At 46.4% G+C, this 15,044-nt stretch overlaps 1 protein-coding gene across 1 annotated transcript in view; it reads right to left on the reverse strand.

Annotated features, from left to right (window-relative positions):
• Positions 1 to 1,549: 1,549 nt before the first annotated feature.
• The window catches only part of LOC126534362 (luciferin 4-monooxygenase-like), an 87,485-nt gene continuing 73,990 nt past the window's right edge, over positions 1,550 to 15,044 (reverse strand). The window contains exons 5-7 of the mRNA XM_072289471.1: positions 7,983 to 8,236; positions 3,548 to 3,855; positions 1,550 to 1,686 (exon numbers count right to left, since the gene is read on the reverse strand). Coding sequence (XP_072145572.1) covers positions 1,550 to 1,686; positions 3,548 to 3,855; positions 7,983 to 8,236 — 699 coding nt within the window. The remainder of the gene's footprint in view (positions 1,687 to 3,547; positions 3,856 to 7,982; positions 8,237 to 15,044) is intronic.

The following is a 15,044-nucleotide window of genomic DNA, read 5'->3' on the forward strand; positions in this document are numbered from 1 at the left end:
AGGATGGCACCCCACGTCTCGTGTTTGCATCGTACGAAGTCATCAAACGCCACTGTACCGAGCCGTCCGAAGAAGTACGGCACGATACACCTTTGTGTCGAATAACGTAAACTGAACGAGATCACGATAAGGGATTCTTTTGCATTACCTAAACCTTCAAGCGTTACATAGGCACTCGGTATCGACCGCACATTTACAGAGAAAGCTGTAGAAGACTAATATACCGTAGTTTTGTCGGCGTCCGTCGACAGAAAAATGATCATGTAGGCCGATCCCGGTGATATGCAGAGAGGATCCAAGCTCAATGGCACATACGCCTGTGGACTCGGGCGTATGTGCCGGAGTCCACAGGCGCCCTTAAACTATTTTAGGCGTCCGGCAACAGAAATGTTTCATAGGTGGGTTGATGACGAAGATAGTTCAGTGCTGCTGGTGGTGGTGGAAAACATTTAATGACCATATATACAAGAGAGCGTTGGGGAACGCCTTAAGAGTCAGCCCTTAACAAAGTCTAGGAGTGGTCCCTAGTCCGGGACCCCTGTGGCTTCCGCGCCGGCTAGTGCCCTAGCCACAACAGCTCTTCGGCTTTCATGGTAGAGAAGCCGAGCAGGGCAGCCTCCCAGATTTCTCGGATGGGCTTCGCACGTCAGCAAGTTGTTTTTTCAACCACTATTATTTCCATTAATTTATCGTTTCTTTATTTCATTTATGAAGCACAAGTAATTTCCCCTATGTTGTCCTTGTTGTCAGTGTTTGTTGGCTTCTTATGATATGACTAATAAAAATCGGGCACCTCGGTTAACCCCCTTTCTTCTCATTCCTTAGGATGATAAGTCATTTCCAGGCGACAAGCGGCTACGCTTTATCAACAACGCTGATAACGCAGGCGAGACAAGCACTGTGGCGAAGTTCAATGCGCAGGAATAGCTTTTAATTATTTTATTTTTGTCTCGTTGACGTCATCATGCGTCACCGCCGGAAGTTTGAAAAGTTTACGCTCCACACGCCACGTGGTGGCACTCACGCGAACTAAGCCCTCGTGTCCAGAAAAGCTGGATGCGGTGCGTATTATTGTTTAGTAATGAAATGAAAAAAAACAAAAGATTTGTTTTCCCTTTTTTGATTTGACCCACCACAGCCCTTTAAATTGCACTCAATGCACGTTACACGGGCGCATTTGCACTTTTCCCCCACCGAGTTGCGGCCGCCGTGGCCGGTATTTGATCCCACGCCCTTGGGCTTAGTAGCGCAACGTGAGAGCCACGACGGTACCATGGTGGGTGAACTACTTCCCTTTTTCACTAGATTTTAAAGGTTGAAGTGTGTGGGCAGCGCTGCAAATACAGGAGTGCGTAGGCATTTTCTGTAACGATGCGATGTAGGCTTCCGGCTCTGCAACGGCGACGTTTGGCGGAAAAAAAAAATACGCTACTTCTTTAGCAGTGGGGTCGCCCTTTATTTACATCTTTATTGTGCAAACGTTCCGAGTGTGCCACACAGCACAGGATAGAGTATGGCACGGAAGCGTCGTGTTTTCGCCATACTAACATCAATTGTTGGCGCATCTGTTCTGCTTAATGTACAGCTCCTTGAGGGCACTGCGCGAATCCTTGTAACTTCCAGTCTGCGGCAGGCAGTCCATGAACTGTACACCGCCGTACAGGTGCTTGTGGTTAGCAAGATTTGCTGCAAATAAAGAAGCCTTTCTCGACTAAGGCTGAGAAATGCAGTAATGAACGAGCTGACTGATCTGCCTTTCCAACAAATGCGCGAACAGCAAAACTGAGGGTAATATTCTGTTCATTTTCAAGCTAATCGCTATTCTTGAAGTACTACGTCGTGGAAGCGCAATAGCAGCCGTGAATTGGATTATTCCGTCAAAAAGCACGTTTACACAGAAAACCGTACGATCGAAAGCAACTTAGCGCGCTACGAGTTTTACCAACGTGTTCCGACAGGCATGCAGGGCTTGAACTAGCACTTCGCAGCACTATGCCAGCTATGGCCTATGTCCCAGCTAAAGCAAGCCAACCTGATTAAAAAAAGGGGCTATCAGATACGATTATAGGACCCATTGTATTCTAAGAGTCACATTGCGCACACTCGTTTGCGTTATCAGTAATTAGGTGATTAGTCTACGCTAATTTCCTAAATTTACAAATACTTGTATCACTGCTTCAGCTGGAGTATTAAATTGTGCATCGCATTCGAAGAGATGACATTCATGTACCCAGCTAGCTATATTTTTGCTCAGTTATTGTTTTCCGCGTTTCAAGGAAATATATATATATATATATATATATATATATATATATATATATATATATATATATATATATATATATATATATATGTGTGTGTGTGTGTTGTGTGTGTGTGTGTGTGTGCGTGTGTGTGCGTGTGTGTGCGTGTGTGTTCTAGCACTGGCTATCAGTCCCATGGGTTAGCTCTAGCAGTAAACATAAATACCCAAGAAACTAGGTAGGAAAATGGGGCCGCGGTAGCTGAATTGGCAGACCAATGCGCGCGTAATGCGTATACCTGGGATCGTTCCCCAGCTGCCGCAAGTTGTTTTTTCATGCACTTGCATTTCCAGTAATTTATCATCTTTATTTCAATTTCTAACTACCAGTAATTACCCCGGTATTTTCCCTGATGTCATTGCATGCTGGTTTCTTATGGTATGATTGATAAAAATCCGGCCTTCGTTAAACACCCTCTTCTAGTTTGTCGATATATATATATATATATATATATATATATATATATATATATATATATATATATATATATATATATATATATATATATATATATACCTCTCGTCGACCAACGATACCAGGGGCACATGTCGGACCTCACTTTTAAGCCAAACTATCGCCTGGGTTTGCCGACTAGAAGACGCTCGAAACATATGCCCGATACGAAAAGCGGTTGTAACTCACTAAGCACATTTTTTTTAAAGAAATTTGCAATTAAACGCATGTCCCGCGCATTTCTCGTCTTAGCCGTCGTTTTGGTGAGCGCTGCAATGTCAGAAAAATTGATGTTCAACAACTAGCTCAGTTGTCGAATATAATGCAAAATATTACTCATTAGACGGTCGCCACCAGCTCCTAAACCAGTTTTCTTTCGTGGTTTAGAATGGTCTATGCTTATAAAAATAATCATTCCTGCTTTGCCAACAAAATCCGAGTCGTTTCTTTGGACTCCGACGCTTTGCCATTGTCACGACTTGAAAACGCGCAGCGCATCGCTTCGCTGTTGGATGCAACGTTCGTTGCTCGTGGCGATCATCGTGTTAGTGTTACCTTAAAAAATATTGGGTGAAATGACTCTCATATAATGCGCTGCCTCGTTCACCTATCGAAACTCCCATAAAATCCAAATGACTTTTTCCTTTCTCGTCCAGCAGCGCGCTACCAAATTTGTTGCACTTTGAGCGCCAGCTCAAAGTGTCATTATGAGCTCGTCTCAGGTAGCTATTAGTTGCGTCATTCCATCCGCGTATGCGCGTTCAAATTCATCGACCGATTGCAATACATGCCAGCAACGAGCTCCTTCAGCCTGTCGGCCTCGCGCTCCTCTTCGTTGGGTCCAGCAAGGCGGCGTCGGGGCACCACGAATGCCCGAGGGGCCTCCCCGTAATGCGGATGCGGCACCCCAACTACGATCACCTGTAGCACGTCTGGGTCTGCAGCCAGAAGCTCTTCCAGCTCGGCAGGCGCCACCTGCTGGTCCATGCATTTGATGAGCTCTTTCAAGCGGCCGCAGACGAAGATGCGGCCGTCGGAAGAGTAGTAACCGATGTCGCCTGCGTTTGGAAAAGGCATAAAATTCCAGTATCCATTGGCGCTATAAGGTAAAACTATTCCAAACTTTTCTATTCCAATTCTGCTATCAGCCCTCCACGATTGGTCAAAAACATTTTTCGACCACCCCCACTTCAACTGTCTGTCACGTGGCGTCACGAAAACCGCGATAGCTCCCCATCTGATATAATGTGTACATACTGATTATGCACGATTTGACGGAAAAAAAAGAAAAACTGTTATTTCTGATTCGACCGCTTTTCGCCATTAGCCCTCAGCTATTGGTAAAAAGTTTTTCGGCTGCACCCACTTCACCTGCCTTTCACGCGACGTCACAAAACCGCACAAACTCACCGCGTCAAAGTGACGTGTACGCGATAAAGGCATTAATATGCCGAACAAAACTGAATTTTCTTCGGAATAGCCGCAGGCTGCCCCGTTCCGGAAGGAATAAAAGATAGCTGCCGCCGATCGCTGAGACGCTGGCCACTCGCACCTGCCGGAGCGCATAGGTGTATTTGCGTATAATAAAACTTCTTGCGTGGCCGTGTAACGTTTTCGAGCACTTTCGGCACGTTTACCACCTCATTTTGCCAACTCTTCTTTGCTGAGGATCAGTTTTAGCGCCATTCCTAAGCTTCCGTTACACGCCGCCTCGATTTTCAACCAGCCACCACGAGCTAAGTAAGGGAAAGCCGACCAATCGCAGACGCCGGCACCACCCTCTTCATCCGGTTATCGATTTTCAGTGCACTGGCTCTGCCCCAGCGTATCCCTCTCCACTTGAGCGTTCTCCTCGCCTCTTGTCAGCCAATTAGATAAGAGAAGCCGCTCAGTGTAGGCTATGTTATTCGTTTTTCAAGCAAACAAAAGTGACCTCCTATGAACGAGGAGAGTGTTTGATTGGTGTGTACAGACAACCCTGTGGGTGACCGCCCGGTGCTTGCGTCGGTGGTTACGCAAATTTGACGTCAGGAGATTGGAATAGCAACATGTTGGGATAGTTTTACGTTATAGGGCCCCATGTTGCTCCTATTTCTAATTTTTTAAAATTGAATTTAGTGTGTGTCGTCTTTCACTTATTCCTTTTCTATTACATGAAGTTCTACTGGGGCAAATTAATAGACAGTGTTCAGACACGGTAAAATTTGTTTAAAGGACGTATGCGCTTCTTTACAGCAGTCTAACAGTCACCTTTACTGCGAACATATCAAGGGAACCGGAAACTTCTTTTAAGCGCATTTTATCTAAGTCACCACTTTGTCTTTTAATTTCTCATGATCTTACTCGACCAGAAAGGATTCCATCCCTCCTTCGATTAGATTGAAGGTTTTTTGTGCTTTAGTTACGCAGCGCACTCCAATGACGGATTTTTGTTCTAAGTGCGGTAATGATTAAACAGGGTGTTTCATTTCAAGAATAGACTTCACAATTACTTTGGCGTCTTTCAAACTATAAAATGTAGTGTGAACGAGGAGGCTGAAGTATTTCCCAATGTGTCTAAACACTCACCGAACGCTCATGAGGCGTATCTATACGTACCCATGCTTCGATCTCATTTTCGGCCGTTATTGCAGTTTTACGGCCGCTGCTTTGTCCCAAAGCCCGGGCTATCGTGCACAGAATTCTCCTGCTTAGCACGTTGAGGGGATATCGCATATCGATTCATACGAAAAACGATCTCTGAGAATCAACATGACAGTTTCAACCGGTGAATGGAAAGACTTCCTCGTTTGTAAGTATAAACCGGAGTATCGTACGGGAACAAAACTGAAAAGCGAAAAAAAAAACGTAATTTTGCTAGAATCGGGACTGTACCGGAACGTTACAATCTTTTTCGCTCCGGAATGCAACCGAAAATAAAAGAAATAATAGTTCTTGCTGGAAGCTGTCCACCTTACCTGGAGCTTTTAATCCATGTAATACCTGCATTTTGGCTCCATTATACTACCCTATTTGCAATGCACACGATCTTTCCGTGATTTGAGAAGCACCATTACCATCAGTACGGTTTCCAACGTATCGCGTCAGGGTCAAGCATCTTAGTTTGTGGCTAGTATGCAGTCGTAAGCGTTTGTCAGCGGCGACTACCAAATTGTTATCTGTTAGTCGGAAATGTATCTACGATCATTGAAATCAAGAGGAGCTTCCTAGCAGGACGCTGGACCTTGATCGCCACTAGTGTATAAGTTGAAGTAAATGGAATTGAAATGACCTATTGCTTGTACAACTCGATTTTTAAATCCAAACTTTCTTTGCACTCAGGTCCTGGTTGTTGCAAATGCTTTCCTTATCATAAACGGGTACGGCCTGCCATCTTGATAGTGAAATCTGGGAAGACATGGGAGTCAGAAGTGTAAATAGGATAGGGCAAGTTAAATTTGTGCGGACAAGCACACCGCACAAAAATATTCTACGAGAGTCTGGAATCCATTTTCTGTGTTGTGGCTCTCTCTCTTGACATGGTCATTTGCTGGCAACTTGCGGAATTTAGGACGGCCAGTAGTCTGCTTCTAATCTTCCGTTGGTGCTAGGTAAAGCCAGTGCACTCCTATGTCGAGGTGGAAGACGTCGTCTGCTCAAACAGACAAATCCTGATGTGTTTAGGCGTCTATGACAACAGTCTTCGCTTTGGAAAGGTGGGCCACTTCTCGGAGTTAGAGCTGTTCCTGTCCTTGCGGTCCTTGAGCAAAGTTTGGCCGATCGTCCATATACTCCTGCCGGATAGGATCCGGGGGCCGAATTCGCAAAGCGATTCGTTAGCAAGCGTTCTTTCCGATTGGCTGACCGCATTCGCAAATAAGCTGTCAAGCATCAGGATAGGCTGAATTTTTTTTCTTTCGATCAATTCTAGCATACCAGCTTTTCGTGAATACGGGCCCAAGGGCGCTATGCAGGATGCGCCGAGTTTGGCGAAAACCAAGATGAAAGCACTGATGATACCAAGACAAGGTTTGTCCCTCAACACGCCTCCAGTTTCATTAATCTAGATTCACTCTGGATGGCTATCATCCCTTGGGAGTTGCCTAACGGGTGGTCGACAGACTGGAGCACACGTAATCATACCGTATAGGTGCATGGTCGGTGACTTCTTTCATTTATTCGTCGTCCCACGCATTGCATTACATGCGCAATCAAGTTACAAGATGTGTTTACTACAATATTATCAGTAACTCCAATGTGGTTAATAAACCTTTTAAAGTTTGCAAGATGTACGCTGCATGTGCATTACACTAATTTGTAATTCCTTACGTCTTGCGTTATACCAAGAGGAAGCGCCCCTCTCCCTCTTTTCTTTGGATCGGATGGGCGCGACTCGATACGTGCTTGCGCTCGCATTTCCAAGCAAAGATTGGTGTGCGCCTGGTTTTCACACTGAGCTTTCAACAGATCGCTCGTTGCTCTCATTAAACTACGGCGGCGATACGAAGTGAGCGTCGGCTAGCGCTGTAGTTTGCCGTGTGCTTACCGTGTAAGCACGCCGGAATGCCGGAGAACACTTATACAAGGAAAGGGTAAGAAAAGTATGCTTTATTTTCTTTTAATTTGTGATGCACTGTCATACCGGATAGCGCTGAGCGACGGCGTCCAACAACCACAGGAGTCTTGATATTGGGTAGCCCCAAGCGATCCATGGCGTCTAACAAACGCAAGAAAGGGTCTTTGCCGCGCACGTGGCCGTTAATTGACTGCCACCGCAGCCATGTCAGGTGGGATTCCATTAACGGCGCAGTTACCCTGTACCCACCGCTAACGAGGTGGCGCTTCACTTTTTTACAGTAACCTCTTTTTTTTTTTTTTTTTTGCTTGTGAGCACCGGTGATAGGGTCCAAAAAGTTCGCGCTGTGGTTGACTGTCTCCCAATGCAAATTGAGGCCCGCGCCGTTAGCATCCGCTAAATCTGGGACACAGTTGCATGCGGGCCATTCGTCGCTGTGAATAATTGTCCCCGGTTTAATGTTGTCTGCAATAATGAGGCCTAGCGTCGCCACGTCTCGTCGGTCGACCTCGAAAAGTCGCAGCTCTCCTGTGGTCGCGTAGACCATGCTTAAGACCCATGGTCCACGATCTGCAATACCGTCGTAATTTTGGCGGCTCGGCGGAATCTTGTCGCCCATCATCAAACGGCGTCGATTGTAATTTTGCTTGGCGCAAAGAAGCCACTCGTACATTTGCACTATCTTCCTGGGTCCACCAAGTGGAGCTCTGCCCAGCAGCTTGTTGCTCACGAGCGCAGGGGCGTAGTTCCTCCGGTCGAAGATGGCGGGCTCCGGCAGAAGAAACAAGTCGCCAGTCATCTTCAACAGCCACAAGTTTACGCTTTCGCCCACGCAGTACGTGAGCCAAATCACATTCCACTTGGAGAAGTAGATGTTTGGACGGCCGAGGCGGTCAGCGCTGGAGAAGTAACTTCCTGAGCCTCTCTGCCCGTGAAGGGCAGCGGTACCGTGTAACTAAGACAAGTGCGTTCCGCACCTGTTGCACTAGAAGGCAGCCCAGCTTCCGTTATGAGTTTTCCTACATAATGTGACCACTTCGCCTTCGCAGGTTGGTTGTTCTGGGTTGAACCCGAGGCCCTTACTGGTGCCCCAGTGCTCCTATGATGCCGCCGGACCTGGAGTGGCGCTGGGGCGCGGTAGACGCACGGCGCCTGCAGCCGGAGGGAGGCGAAGCGATCGCACGAACTCTTTCTCCGCACCCTAGTCACACCAATATTTGCTCGGAAAGCGTAATTCGCCGGCCACGCTGTCTCCGCAGACGGGATTATTCGCCTAACTCGTCACACAGCGAGCGCACAGATGTTTTGAAACGGCGAAACTCTTGTCGGTCATGTATAAATGAACGGGTCCACTCAGTCATATTGACGCTTGCTGGCGTTGGATGGGATGACACAGGCTGCTGCTGATGCCGCCGCCGTGTTCCCAAGTTCAACTAGGCGGGGTTTGCGATCGTACGAGTTTCGCACGAGTTCGCCTGTTATTCAAGACCATCGGTCAACCCCGCGCAAGGCATGCAACTCTTGTGCGCGCACTCACCACGGTCGGGCCACGCTCAACTTATTTTTCGACACCAGCGACGCGGTGCCGAGCTGACACGCACACATTTACCGCTGAAATAACACACGCACAACGCATTGTTATCGGTGATATACTGAGAATCACTATCAAAATCAAAGCGTCGACTGTCGCTAGCTTATGCATACATCTTCTCGGGATGTGAGGGCCCCACAACCCAGTTTTCATCGCCTACGTTGTGGCCATGTACCGCACAGCAAATTAATATGGCACGCTACTGTAGCTGCTTGCAAGGCGTCGATGCGCCGTGGCGGATGACGGTGCTGAGGAAGGCGTAGTGTTCTCTAACAACAGCGTATCGCAGCTGTCGTTCGAGATGGCTGCTCTGTCATCGGTGATGTATTGGAGCCGCATTGTCGCAAGCACGGTCAGCGTAGAGAATAGCTCGCTTTCCTAGAATGAGTGCGATGGCATTTCTTCATCAGCAGCACTGCGCACTAAACAGTTGCAACACCTTCCTCCGTTCGAGGTCTAATTTCATAACTGCACGCAGGGGCCCTCACCTGCCAAAATGCGATTGCTGCGGTGTGGTTACGATGTCCACCTGCGATCGCTGTTCGCTCCAGCAAAGGCAATCCGCAAGCACCTTAGGAGCGCTCAACACGCTTAAATACTTCGTACATGCGCACAGAGGTAAGCGATGACAAGCGATGAATTGTGCCGCTGGGCAGCACGCTCTTATCTCACGGCATCGCTGAGGCTTCGGAAACACAGATAAACTGGTACGTTTTCATTGTGCTGCGTCACTACGGAACTTGGAACACGTGCGGTACGGCCATTTTGCAGCGACAGCCATTGTTCCCGTCTGTATGGATAGAGCGGCGTTTTTCATTTGGTAAAGCGGCGGCCTTAATAGCCTCGGTGAAGCGCCTGCGGTGAACAGCCTTGCTGCGGCGCTGCGTTGTCACGCCCCTACAATGAATCTACAAATGGGGCTGCGCAGGGTGGTATGGGCTGGACAAGTTTTGAAGTTAGGGAAGCTCACAGTAAAATTGATTATGAAGAGCGACTGAGGAATGTGGAAGAAAGTGAATGGGCTGGGGGAGTGCTGAGGTACTTGTACAGAAAAAAAAAACATTGATTCACAGTGGAGGAAAAGAACCAGGAAGCTTACCAGCAAGTGTGCGGCCTGTATGGTGACCAACACAGTGATAAAGAACGTCAAGCGGAAAGTCAGAGAGGCTGAAATATTCTCGAGGGTGGAGGCCAGGTGCGTAGCAAAGGGCTTATGGGGCTTCAGCCCCCCCCCCCCCCCCCCCCGAAATTTTTTCGTGCTGTCAATGCACCGCCGACAAAAGCAACCCCCGCCGCCGGAAATCATTTTGGATTTTGTCTAGAGCGTCTTTTTCACGCTCGAAAAGCCATTTTACCGCGAAAATTGCGAACTCGGGCTGAATTTCGCGGCAACGCCCATACAGCGGGAGTCACATAACGCAAGCAGCCCCATTCAAGCACAAAGTTTCAAGGATGTTTTCATGGCGAACGGGCTCGCCGCGGCATTTCGCGGAGGCCGCGGAATCTACACTCTATCATGGAATTTACGGAGCGCGTGGATATCAATTCCGAAACTTTATGGGTATAAAGTTCTCATAAACTTCTGACGTGAAAGGTGCATTGACATTTGCAAACGTGTGCTTTAGATTTTCAATTGCGCAACTTTGTAAGTTTAATGCTCCCATAAATATTTGATGCCAAAGGTGCATCGACTTTTCCAAAGTCGCACATCGGGCCATACAACGAGACAAGCCAAATGAACACGCTATCATACAAGATGACAAAGCCCGCAGCGAGGCCCGATGAGACTAAGCGTTGTGGTGGTTCATTCGTGCCGTCATGTCACATAAAAAAATATAATTTTTTTTCACCTGCGCCAAAGCATCCAGTGAAGACACTAAAGCCAGCCAAGGCAACTATGTTCTTATTTATTTTTTCTACTTTGACTTTTAATCGCAAGGACGCATTGAGCCTCTTCAATTTTTTTTGTTCTCGCTCCCGTACCCGCGCGCTGCCAGAGCCAGCCAAAGCGCATGCGTTTTTCTCGTGTTGCCCCGACCACCGCCCGGCGCACTTCGGTGCGCGTTTGGTTTTCTCTGGCCGAGTGCATTTTCGCCTGGCAGAGCTTTGGAGGCTTTATAGCTAGCAGACGAGAAAAAGAAACAATGGTCGCGAGCCGCCATCACTGTGGGGACTCAACGGATTGCAGCGCGTTCGCTTGAGTGCAACCTCTCCAGAAAGTCTTGTCTCGCCGGTGTAGGATACCGGGCAGTATGCGCATGGTTCTTGGTGGACCAAGCGTCTCGTGTTTTCTTCGATATTCCTTTAATAGCCATATCAGTTGCCCAAAGTAGGCATTCTATTGTGAGCAACATACTTTTCTTTGCATTTTTTTTTCATTACCGTTCCCCCGCCCCACAAAATGAAAAAAGAAGCGTTGTTGCGGTGCAGCGAATTGTCGCATGGTGAAAGTGCTATTTTGTTACTTCTTTTGCGGAAAGTAATGGGCCATGGGACGCTTCAGCTGCCGGATACTCTTATTATATTATTGCGATAGCAATTATATGGACACTCTAGGCGCATTCCTGCCGTCGCCGTCGCCCTCATGTTCCGCATAAAGTCCAAGCGCGATAATATCGTGACCCCGCACCGCATGCTGTATGTGCGAGTGAAAGCGTGTGGGGGGTGGGGGGGGGGGGGGAATGGGTGAGCCGACGATAGTGGCTCAGTCTTGTGTGCGCAAGGCAGAAAAGTGAGGAGCAAGCGCGCCGCCTTCCGTCGCGCGCGATACATCGGGGGGAGTGGATGGAATGGGGGCAGGATCTAGGATTCTGTTAATCTGTGATTGCGCAACATGTTTATTTGCTTGTTTGACGCATTATATACCGTGACTTTTTCTTAGACACGTAGATTTATTGGAAACTTACTTATACGTATGTTTAAATATCTTGTTGCGAGGTTTTGTGTATACGTGCAGTGAATTTCATTTCCAGTGGCACTTTTTTGCTCTTTATCAAGCTGTATCTTCGCATTTGTATATTACATTGCATCTTCGCATTTCTAATGTACGAGGGCGAGTCAACTGAAAGTGAGCCTACCCACCCCGCGCAATTATGCTTCTGTTCATTATCTGCAAGGCCTGCGCGTAGCACACAGGCATCTCTTATTTACAAAAGTGACACGCAGGTGTGAGGATAAATGTTCTTTAATGCTCTCATACACTGGGTAGAACATGGTTGCGTGCCGTAATGGACTCTCCAGAAGTTGAGCAGCGTGGGGCCCTGAGGTTTTTGACAGCTGAAGGTGTTTCCCAAAAAGAAATTAGTCGCCGTATGGCTGCCGTGTACATGGAACATTGCATTTCATTGGCCACTGTGAAGCGTTGGAACAAACGGTTCAAAGAAGGACGTGAAATTTGCAAAGACGATCCCATACCGGGCCAAAGCCACCGTGCAATCACCTCTAGCACAATTTCAAAGGTTGATGAGCTGATTAGACAAGAACGGAGGACAAGCATAGATGAACTGGAAGAGTGTTTGAACATCAGTCACGGTTTGGTTCACGCCATAATTCATGAACATCTCGGTTATCGGCTCTTGTGTGCGCAATGGATGCGCAAGATTTTGAACCACCACCAGAACACGGAGATCAGTGCTGCCTTTACTCATCTGATCCGGTATCACAATAAAAGTGACGATTTCTTGTCTGCAATTGTGATCGGAGACGAACCATCATGCCACTACTAAGAGCCTGAAACACGACGGCAAAACTTACAATCGAAACATTCAAATTCACCTTCCCCAAAGAAAGCAAAGGCCGTCATTTCTGCCAGAAAGGTGTTGTTGACTTTTATTTTTCGATCGTCAGGGGCTATTACTGATAGAATTTGCTAAATCTTGAGAGATTATCAATTGTTTCCGATACTGTGAAACGCCGGATCGGCTGCGTGTCACAATCAAGAGCAAACTACGTGGAAAATTGACGAACGGGGTCATCTTGTTCCACGACAATGCCCGTTCCCACATCGCTGACGTGGTTAATACAAAACTGGCAAAGTTCAAGCGGGAAACGCTGCATCATCCGCCATACAGCTCAGACCTGTGGCCTTGCGGCTTCCACATTTTGGCGCAACCGAAAAAGCAGCTCAAGGGAACCAGATTCGTCTCGGGCGATGTCGTGAAAGTCACTTGCAGACGTTTTGAAGCAGCAACCCAAGGAGCTTTATCAGACGGGAATCGCGCGACTCTTTAGTCAATGGGACAAATGTCTAAATGCTCATAGGGGCTACTTTTAATTAAAGTACCCCATTTGTTATATATTCGCATTGGCTCACTTTCATTTGACTCGCCCTCGTATATTCTGAAGAACTCCTGCTTTTTATACGTGGTCTTTGTTGCGACTATAATTTCGGTGCAATTACTCACGATACGCGACCGGTGACAGCTGCTGCTGCGTAATACATTGGAATAAATGGCAGTGTCATTGAGATTTTTCACTGGCCGTTGCATATGTACAAGAATGCAAACAAGGATCTTAAATGACAAAGTGTTATTAACATATTTGTCCTCAACTTGTTCATTTTATGGCCTTTACATTTTTCATATCAGCGGCATGCGCTGCTTTGCTGGCTTCGAACTGATGTAGTTCTAAAGTTCGTGTGATATTTTCTTTACTTATTAAACAGACAAAATACGTGGAAGCATTGACATCAGTTATGTTGGGCACAATTTTTGGCACATACGAGTACATTCTTTTATGAAAAAATACATATTTCACTTGTATTCACAGTGCGTAGCGTTCAACGATTCGTTTGCAGCATCTATGGCAATGGCAATTCAGTTATTATTCGTGTATTTGATCCCTAGGCAAATTGTTTAAGAGGAAGCTTTAGCTCGGGCCCAACTCCGACGCGGCCTATTCAGATACATGTACAACGCAGAAACGGTTTTCTGATATAACTCCTGAATCGCTTTTAATGAAATGTGTTGCATTTGAGACAGCATGTTAAATTCTAGTGTCTGTTGGAAGCGAAATTTCATTTTAGGGCCTGAACTTTATTTAGAATACTTTGAAAAATTCTAAAGTTCGAAAAACATAGAAGCACGAAGTTTAAATATTAATAGCTCTGCATCAGGAACAGATATCGCGGTTCTGTAAACGGCATCCATTACACACACCATTCAAAGCGGAGAAATTCGATATATCAATTTGTATCTTACGTGAATTGGTTATGTTATGTACATGGGTTCTGCAAAAGCCGTATTTCCCTAATACTTAATTTTTTGAGACTCATGTGCAACATATCAATTTTGTCCGCTGTAGATGTACTATTGTGTGCAATTCACAGAATTGTGATATCAATTTTCATTGATTTACAGAGTTGTAAACTTAATTGTATCGTTTTCTCAAAATTTTAAATTTTTTCCACTTTTCAATAAAATATTGACGACCTAAATCGAAAATTCGAAACGAACAGTCACTAGAATTTAAGTTTTCCTTTTAAATGCAACAATCCTCGTCAAATTTGGTGCAGTGGTTGCCGAGAAAAATGAATTCTCCTTCTAAATGTATTTAGATAGGAGCATCCGACCTAATGTTTCCTCTTAAGGAGGTGGTCCACCTGCAACGTGAGCCCCCCCCCCCCCCCCCCCGAACGATATTTCTGGCTACGCCACTGGTGGAGGCAATGTAAAAGAAACCTGCCATGAGTACCTATTTAAGAGGAAAAAACGAAATAAGAAACAATTGATAAGAACTCAAAGGGAAGCTCATTATTTTTCGAGGCGAGATCAGGGTGCCTTTAAACAGGCACCTACAAAGCGAGATATAAGAAGGAAGAAGAAGCATGTGCTTGCTGCAGTAAAGCTAGGGAAACGATGAGACATGTTTTATTAGAATCTGAAGATATCTGCCCAGAGGTTCATTTAGGCACCAATGGACTCCTTGAAACCCTTGGGTTCAGCGAGAGCCGGGGGAAAGTAAACATGTCCGCAATAGAGATAAGTAAGAGGCGATTGGAAGAAAGTTCACAATAAGGGGTCAGAAAATTTGGTTATAGGAATTCATCGTGGTTTTCTTCTTTTTTTTTTTTTTTTACCTAGGTAGGACATTAGGCAGTATAATAGCAAGAGCTTCGTGGCACAACCCACCGCTCCGTTCCGTT

This window comes from Dermacentor andersoni, chromosome 7, assembly GCF_023375885.2.
Source record: "Dermacentor andersoni chromosome 7, qqDerAnde1_hic_scaffold, whole genome shotgun sequence".
In the NCBI taxonomy this organism is placed as follows: Eukaryota; Metazoa; Arthropoda; class Arachnida; order Ixodida; family Ixodidae; genus Dermacentor; species Dermacentor andersoni.